Source organism: Eurypyga helias, unplaced genomic scaffold, assembly GCF_000690775.1.
Source record: "Eurypyga helias isolate BGI_N326 unplaced genomic scaffold, ASM69077v1 scaffold5565, whole genome shotgun sequence".
Taxonomy (NCBI): Eukaryota; Metazoa; Chordata; class Aves; order Eurypygiformes; family Eurypygidae; genus Eurypyga; species Eurypyga helias.
Window position 1 is genome coordinate 97,972 of NW_010253351.1, and position 9,748 is coordinate 107,719.

Genomic DNA, 9,748 nt, shown 5'->3' on the forward strand with positions numbered 1-9,748 from the left:
ATACAGTCCAAAGTAAGCAGTGAAGGTCTGCAGTCACAGGTCCAAGCAACCTAAATCCCAGCCAAGTTCTTACCACCAGTCTTTCCCTTATTCCTTTAGGGCCTAGAGATAGTAATTATTCTGTGATTCTTCATGCTGCCTTTCCAGACCGACAAGCAGCAACAAAACCTCATGCTACACCACCCCAACAGTTACTGCTCAAAACACAGGGTTACTGATCTGCACGCTATGCCGAGAGGCTTTTGGATAATGCTAGTGCTTGATTTCTTGAGCTGCGTCACACAGTTATTAGCCTCCAGTCAGATCTGAAGCAAATTTTAGTGCCAACACTGAGGCCACGGTGGGAAATCCTGGACATTGGAAGCTGACTACAAAGCTCTGTACAATTGTTACCTGCTGAAAATAGGTACTGCTGTCAGTGATGAGTAATGCAAGTTGATTCCCAAGGTGTCACTTATTTTATGCAGCATTTTCATGACTTAAAGCTATAGTAAAAGCCAGACTTTCTCTTTAACCTTTCTTAGTATTTATTGAATAATTCTACACCCTTTTATTTGAGAAATACCTGTTTTCTGGGGTTTGCAGTTTCTGACATCAGGTTAATGTTTATTTTGATACACCCCTGAACTGTAGCCCCATTGATGAAATGTGTGAAAGAAGGATGAAAACCAGATGCTTTACAAAAGAAAGTAAATCTCACAGTCATTTATTCCATAATGGTTTCATTGCCAAAGTCTTGACAAGCAAGAAGTTTCCAGTGAAAAATTCAGTTTTGCTAAGTTTGAAGTGTAATTGCTTAGAGAAAATTTAATAAGGAAGGAGGGGGAAGACAACAGTCAGGGTGCCCCAAAGGCTGGGAGCCAGTAGCATGGGGCTCTCCCAGGGCAGCAGGGCAAGCCAGGGAGCAGGGCAGGCTGAGGGACAGCTCCAGCCCGCAGAATTGGGCGCTTCCAGCCAAAGCCAGGCCAGGACGTGGGACAGGGGCTGGGCCTGGCTCATCAGTGCCCATGGCTGGGCAGGGCAGGGCTTGTGGGGAGCTGGAGACCAGCCCCGCTGGGGCAGGGGCTGACAGCCTTGGGCAGCTGCAGTGGGGCTGTGGGCAGGGTGAGGTGCAGCCAACCAGGGCTAGAAAAGCCTAGTAGTGCTGTTGGGGCCCTGACAAAAACAACCCACGTGGAGTGTATTCTTAGACCATGTGCTTTTCAGGACATGAACTATTTCCTTCTGCTTTCTATATCCAGAAGACCTACGCAGTACACAATGTTTCCACATAGCTAAGCCCTGCAAGACATGATATTCAACACTTGCAAGTAATTGAAAGGGAACTGAACACATTCAGTGTACCTCAAATGCTTATCGCTTAGATAGATGCTACTATTCCCACAGATGCATTTTCAAGCTAAATCCATCCACAACCGGCTCTGCTATTAGCTGAAGATGAAACAGGAAAAAGTGAATGAATCAGACCCACATCAGCAAAGCATTTTTTATAATTGCGTCTTAACCATTGATCTTGGCTCAGACACAGCAGGCTTGCAAAGAGCCTCATAGGTGAGGAATGCCAAGTATCATCTTTATGAATAATGAATAAGCAATCAAAGAATTGCATTTGAGCAAAGCTAGAAAAAACAAGAATGAAAGCAAACAAGATGGTGACAGCAGGAAGCGAAACACAAAATGGTAAAGAAGAGAGCATCTTAAGACAAACTGCTTCACACAGAGGAGCAAAACCGCAAGGCTTCATTAGTTTTAATAGCTTGTGGTTTTTACACTCACTGTGCATCTCTCCTTTCAGACCCCTCCATCACTCTAGCCATGGCTTGTTAGCATATCCCCTCTAACAAATCCACTAAACCCCATCGTTTCCCTTACACCTTCAGCTCTCTAAAACACTTCAGGTTCTCCCCCATCTCTTAACCCACTCCCTCATTGTTCCCAATGCTTCCTTCTGTGTTCCCCACATTGACCTCTGCCCAGCTCTCCTCACTCTTCTACCTCTTTGTGGGCTGTCCCACCATGTACCCGGCTTCTTCTAGACCCCCTGCTTTCTCGTTGGCTGGGCAGGATGCAGCGCATGTCTCACCTACTGCACAACCAGGTACACGCTGCCCCACGGGACGGTGCTGGCTTGGAGCTGGCAGAGAAGTTACTTTTCAGAACTGAAAAGCCTTCCAGAAACTCTGGGTGGCCTAGGGCTGGACTAGGGTATAAAAAGAGCTCTCTAAAAAGCTACAGCCATTGCAGGGAAGTCAAATTAATTCTTGGAATCCTTGTGGAAGAAACTGGGGACATTCAGAAAACTCCACAAAGAAGGAGATTGTGAGAAAAACTTTATGACCCCAAACGTATTTGGAAAGTGGACAAAACACACAGTATGAAGTCACCAGAAGTTGTTTATCCGAGGGACTGAACAGGAACTCAAGGTTGAAATGGATCAACTGTTACGTACTAGCCAAAAACTTTCTCAGCTGAAACCACTTTGGCATCTGATTATTGGAAAGTGGAAAATCTGACACCAGTTTACAATAGGTTCCCAGGGGAACCCAAGGAACTGTACACCCATGTAGTGCAAAACTGATGTCTAGTGATAAATTAATAGAAATTATAACAAAGAACAGAAATAGCAGGCACCTGCATAAATACAGTATATTTGGGAAAAATGTCAACAAGGCTTTTTTAAAGGCAAATCCTTCCAAGACTATTGCAGTTCTTTGAGAGATTCACAAACATGTCAACAAGGGCAACCTGTCAGATACACCTAGATTTCCAAAAAGCTTTCAACAAAATCCTTCACCTAAAGCTTTAAAAGAAGCTAAGCAGGCAGAAGGAAAGTTCTTGCATGGATAAAAAACAGGTGGCCCAAAGACAAAAACAAAGGTAGGAGTGAAATCTGTTCGCTGCAGCTACTGATAGTGGCAGCAGAATTTCGTGAGGAACCTGAACTGCTCAACACATAAGTTACATCAAAACCATAGTAATAATGAAGGCAGCTGATAAGGGTAATTCAGGGTAATAACAATAACAATGTTCATTTTTTAGAAGAAATTAAAACCAGGATTTTCATCTAGATACGCAGACCCATAGAAAGCAATACTGTTGAGATGAAAAAGCATTTGAATATGATTTTCAGACCAGCCACAGACCAGCCTTCACTTTAAGCACACCAGCAGTACAATCTAGGAGCAAATATAAGTATTGGACATGTTCTAACTATCATCTAATGGCTACATATCATAAAAGATGAAATAAAACTCTTCCCCTCATGAGCAGCTTTTCCTTGAAATAGTCCCATGGTATGGGCAGATAAAACCTTTTCAATCCAGAAAGAAGGATCTCTAGATGCAAAATTTTTCCAACACGAAATCACACTTGTAAAAAAGAAATTGAAGCAGAGAAGTCTGACGAAGGTCATGTTTACAAAGATAAAGCAACCCCCAAATGCAAAACACACAGAGTCATGCCAAATACATGCACGCAATAATAATAGAAGAGCTATTCACAAGGAAAACCTTCAGAATTTATTTTCTCTAAATCACCAGGAGCACTGTTCTATAAGCAGTAGCACCAACAGAGAGGGGTCAGGCAGTTTTACATCATTTCATTCTTATCTGAAAGCACAGGAGGAATCATGACACAAACCCTTGAACCTGGCGTTTTCCACTATTGCCACTGTTCACAATCTTCCTAGAAGCAATGACAGCACGGCCTGAAATTGCTCCAGACTCTCCTGTCTCAGTTCTGCATTAACATCTATGGTACAAGATGGAGACATATCTTCGTTTTCTGTTTACACAGCCCCTAAACACAGCTCCTCCTGACCATCCAGCTGTAATTTCTAGTACTACCCTAGTGCAAGCAATAAAGGAGCTACAAGTAATGGCTGACCTCCTTTCCCGGATGCTTCCAAGCCTGGTGAAAAGGGATAGATATCACAGGTGCAGTATGGTAAGACCCTCTCCATACACCAGCAGGCAAGAAAGGAAGTGCCTAGTAGGTCCCACCAAGGATGGAGTGCCAGGCAGGAAGTTCTCAGCAGCCAGTGGCTTTGACCAGCAGGAGCCCCTCTCTTGCTTCTTAACGCTGCCTGCCGTGCCTGGCAGATAAACCAGCTACTCTCAGAGTGTGAGCAGACAGAAGACGCAGGCAATAGCTGCAAGCTGCTCTTAAAGCTTCGGCCCTGACAACATTTCTGCCCTTATTCTGCTTGCTGCTTTCCCTAGCCTCACAATCAAAAAAGTAAAAACAAGTTCAGCTACTCCACTCCAAAAGCAGGAGATGAAAAACAGCAGTTATCCATCTATACCCTTTAATCACAAGCAGACATGAAACCCTGAAGAGCCATCTCCATCCTTGTGTAAGCCTGCAGTTCACATGTTCACAGCTGTGCTCCCATCAGCACTATCAGTCTCTGTGTCTGCAGGTTGATGCTTTCCTGCTTCTGGGGCAAAAGGTGTCCGATCATTGTTTGCATCAGTGGACAGGATGGACCTAAGAGGTAAGCAATTCATTCTGGAATAAAACCCACACATACCAGTCTGCGCCTTTTCTGCTGTTTTTAGTTCTCCCACCACGCCCCCCCCTCCTTCCTGGGGTGTACATTATTTGCTGTATAGCTGGAGGTGACCCACCTTTCCATCCACGTGCTGCTATACCAGCAGCTCGCTTGATACCAAAATCAAAACTGTTGCTGCTGTCTCAGCTGCAAGGCTGCTCTGGATCTAATATTTAGAGCATTTGAAGTGACAGAGCCTCAATTTCTTAGAGATACGCTACTATACATTAAAGGAAGTGTTTTTCCCTCAGTGTGGAGAAAGGCACCATGCCTCTTATGCCTCTGCCACAGGGGATTGTAAGAGAACAGCACAGGGAGGGGACCTCTCCGTGAAGAACTTCATCCTCCTATCTAATCTAAACCTCCCCACTTTCAATTTAAACCCGTTACCCCTTGTCCTGTCATTACAGGTCCTTGTAAAAAGTCATCGTCTCCCCCTCCCCAGCTTCCTTGTAGGCCCCCTTCAAGAGGAGCTACTGACTGCATGCAAGTGACAGAGTCCAAAGCTAGAGAGAGATATCAGCCTTCACAGTTGCAGGGTGTTTCAGTCATTTCCCTTCCAAAAATAATCATTAAGTTGGAGATAGGAAGGTGAGCAGATGAACTGAATATATTCTGTTTCTGGTTCTTTAACATGCAGCACCATGTTCCATTAGATGTGAGATAGCAAGATCTCTTTTAAGCATACTTCCATCTGTAAGATAGGAAATCTATGATGACTAACAAACTCTGCTTGATTTCTGGCCTCTCATCCCGATCTTCAAAGAAGGCCTAGAAAGCATTTACAAATGCTATATCTGGGCACAGAAATTCATAACTGTGATAGAGATTAAAAGTTATGGACTCATTAATTTTAATGGCATATTCATCATTCCTCACTACTCCCACAAAACACTCCAGGTGATAATTACCTCTTTTTTTCCCCACCCTCTCTGTTCCTTTACACCTAACAAACATATCACATCTTCCTTTGCTGACACTTCCTCTCTGTTCAACAGGTCACCTTTTACATCAGATGTCCAACTCATTAATATAATTGAAGTTAAACTCAGATAAACTGTTCTCAAGCTGCATTTATGTCCAAAAGATTCTACACTCTCAGAAAGGAAGAGGAATCCCAGTTCCTGTGTTCTTTTTCTGACAATATCAGATTGGCTTCACATTAAGGTTACCTCTCCCAGTAAAGCTAAACCATATGGGTTAGACCACAAAGACCAAAGAAAAGAGAAAAAACAGCTAACCAAAGATTCATTCTTTTTACTCCAAGTGATAACTTTCTGTAGCTTTGAAGCAGGAGGCAGCAATTACCGCTTTGCAGATAACACCCCAGAGCCAAAGGCACTACCAGAACTTTGTTATTTAATTGGCATGTTAGATTCTTCATAATATGTACCACAGCTGACACGACGACTCGAACCCATTAGCTTTTTCAGGAATACGTTCTACCTAATACTTGAGTTACAGATGTTGCGTGTCCTTAACAGAAGTATCTTTCATTTCTTGTAACAGTGTTCAGAAGAGCTTTTACTTACTGAAAATGCAGAAGGTGGCATCATTGGTAGCAGGATCAGAAGGAACAAGTTCTTCATCTCTGCTGTGGGAACAGAAAGATTATTGATCAGAATTGCTTGCTTCTTTGCTGCTTGTATGGTGGAAAAGCTATGATACTGCACAGTAAAAATGGAGGTGGAACCAAAATCAAGGTGAGAGAAAAACAGTTTTATCACTACACTCCCTGGGTAGATGAAGGCAACTGCAAAGACTGAAATTACCCTGCACAGAAAGCCAGAGTGTAATTACTGAGTGCAAATATTTCCCTGAACTTTCCTCTGGTATTATGAGAACACCCTTCCTGGGCACCGGGTAAGATGCATGCTGTTGCTTGTCTGCCCTCCCACCCTTTTACATATACATATGATAAAATGCTTGAAGATTGCAATGACTTCAACCAAGCCAAGGTAAAAAATTCCACAGTTAACTTTTCTGTGCCCTGTATTCATCGCATGTGTCTCGGTGAAGCTTCACGTCTGTCTTTATGTGCTCCTGCTTCTTTAAAATCCTACAGTTCATCATGGACAGCTATAGCTAGATTCAACCACCAGTAGTTATCTCTCTTCTGCAGAGCTAGAAAGGAGACCAGGCCACACAGACTGGTACAGCAGCATACAACATGATAAAATGGTTCCTAAAAATCAGGGCATTATGCATATTTGGGACCACAATGCTTCACCGGTACATTGCCTGTTGCTATTTCATCTTTCCTCCTTTGAGCTGCAGCAACCAAGCCCACACAAATCACCACTCACCAACATTTACAGCTGTGACCATGGACACTTCAGCCACTAGAGACTGCCTGTTTCTCATGACCAGTTGATTGAGCCCAGAAGGAAGAGATGGACTAGATATTCCTAGCATAATCTTATCTAGTCTAAGCTTCTTTCTAACTTGGGAAAAGAAAGGGGAAAGGAAAGATGAAGAAATATTCCTTTCACAGAGCATAAAAGCATCAAGGAAGAAATGTTCATCTCAGTCATTGTAGCAATAAGGGAATATTTTTTTTTAATATTAAAACTTCATATATACCTCCCTTAGCCTGGCCTATTACATCCAGATAAAACATAGAATTTGTATCACCATTAACAATTATAATATTGATATAAAAATCATTGTTGCATTAAATCAGAAACAAAATATACCCAAAATGAAACCTGCTTGATCTAACGTGCATATTTCATGTTACTTTATGATGGGCAATCATTCTTCTCATAATACTAAGGCCTCCCTGAATCACAGCTCATTACAGCTCTAAGTCTATATATACCATGGATTTGGATGCTTCCAGCATTCACAGTGCTGGGGATAAAAAGCTTGTTCTTTAATGTTTTTCCTTTCAGATGTAAAGACTACTAAAGTGCTGAAAATCCAGTTGCACCAAATTCTGCGTGCAAAACAGTGAAAACATAATTGGGAAAACAAGAACTGATAAGCTGCTCTCCACATATACTGACTGTCAATCATATGATTCATAAGGAAATGAAGGTATAGGAGCTTTTCATATGAATAGACTTTCATTAATTTTGGATTATTGCTTCTTAAGAAACTGAGGGAAGATTTTGTACCCTCTATTACTCCCACATGCTACTACTGCTCTCCCCATTCATGTCAAGGAAGAAACACCCTGGAGATACCCTCCACAAGAGGTCAAGTACAGTGTCTATGCTCTAGACACCAACAGTCAAAACACAGGATGGATCTGTGTCACAACCCTACCTGATGGCCAAATCCATTCAGAGAGGAAGAACTGCCAGGACAGACCCTTTTGGTACAAGTTCTATGCAAGCAAACATCAAAGACTTCCTGAAGCAGCTTATAACATCTTCACACCACTAGCAAAGGGCACTGAACAGCATCTTCCTTGAATGGTGTTATTGTCCAAAAGAGGTAAATCTTTGAGACTGATCAGCTCCTCTTCCTACTGCTCGGGGGGGGGGATAAAAAAAATCTCAGTCCCAACATTCCTCTGTCTTCCACTCCAGCCACTTCTCCGGTTCATGGAGATGGCTGTGGAAATCGCATCCCTTGCTCCAGCAGCCTCGCTCTGCTGCTACTGAACTTCCCGCTTAGCTCCTTCTGGCATCTGAACCAAGAGGGAGACAGGGAGCTGGGCCGAAACCACGTGAGGTTCCTGGCTAGAGAGGCTAGTGAAGCAGCTCACCAGGGCTAGCAGTGCTCCCAACTTTCAAGTAGTTAGTATCTTGGAGGTTTTTAGCCAGATAGCATATAAAGATTCTGAGAGACAGCGCCCAATGTTTGGGACAATCCCCTGCATCAAAGCAACAAGAGATTACAGCTCTGGTGCTTGCTTACATTTTTGTTCCAGGGGAATTGCTGTCATATGTCCCAAATTTAGCATTAAAAAGTTTAGACTGTTCAGCCTTCTGATCTAGTTAACAGATTCCAGGAAAGATAGTCAGAAAGAAGAACCTTCTGAAGAAGGTTCAGAAGAAAAGAAGGGCCTTCTGTATCCTATTAAATTCCCCGCTGCAAAACAAATCTTGTGTCTGATTCTCCAAGCTTCGAACAACTTGTTACTTTAAAAGCTTCCACTGATGTAATATTCAGCATTGATCCCTTTTGCATTACTTTCAACCAGAAACAACACAGATGGGACTGGGGATTCTGTCTCGGACCTTGGAAAAAAGGTCAAGTTCTGTTTCTGGATTTAGCGGCTCTTTCACTCCTTGTAGGGCCTGGGATACAGCAGCACATGTTTATTCTGCTTGTTTGCCATTCTTCTCACCAAAGGCTGAGTATGCAGGGGAAGGAATGAAAAGGACAGTGTTTTGCAGTGCTTTCACTTGTAACAACAGCAGCTGCTGCTCCCTGTGACTCTTGCCCTTCTCCAATTAGCTTCAACCCTCCCGGCTCCCTTTTTCCACTGTGCGCTAGAAGAGCATCTCCACCCCCTCCACCTCAAAACAGCAGCAGGGCCTGGGGGCAAATGGTGACTTTATCCTCAAGATATGGAACAGCTGCTGGAAAGTTCACATGGAGGAATTTCTGCCATAGTGCTAAAACATGAAGTTACGTCAGCGTGAGAGATTATGAGAAACCCTTCAGAATAAGTAAGGAACAACCATAATCTTCACCCAGAACTAGATGTGTACCCAGCTGAAAGCTCCGTTCCATACACCAGAAGAGATTCAAGTTGTCGAGCCAATCGCATCTGGCACTAACTGCTCAGGTTAGGTGAATAAAACGGGTGAAGTGGTGACTGCTTCCGGCCACCTCTAAGCTTGGTCACAGAGCGTCGGTCCAGACCGGAACTATGAAACTGTTTTGTCCAAGAGATGCTGACCCAAGCTCCTCTGAACACTGGAGAAGTTCAAATTTAAGTCTGATTTTAGCAGCTCAGGACCCATACTTCTATTCCATAACACTATGGATCAAACCATATTTTGTGGAAAGCTCAGAAATTTCTAGAAGACTCTTCTGGTGCCCTTGCTGAACTGCCTCTACAGCACCTACTTCTCCCTGGCACCACGGACAGGAGGGTCAGTGGGCCACAAAGGAGATGGCTGGAATTTTGTAACTCCAGACAGAACACAAGGACTCCAGTACAACTGGAAAGAGGGGATAAGTACCCTTATATCAGGGCTTAACACTAAACCCACTCAGGAAAGAAGCTTTAGCCTT

General features: G+C 43.3%; 1 protein-coding gene across 1 annotated transcript in view; it reads right to left on the reverse strand.

Moving 5' to 3' along the window:
• The window catches only part of LOC104510398 (papilin-like), a 36,442-nt gene extending 29,526 nt beyond the window's left edge, over positions 1–6,916 (reverse strand). The window contains 2 exon segments of the mRNA XM_010152636.1: positions 6,085–6,146; positions 6,859–6,916. Of these exon segments, the coding sequence (XP_010150938.1) occupies positions 6,085–6,146; positions 6,859–6,916 (120 nt within the window).
• Positions 6,917–9,748: the final 2,832 nt, after the last annotated feature.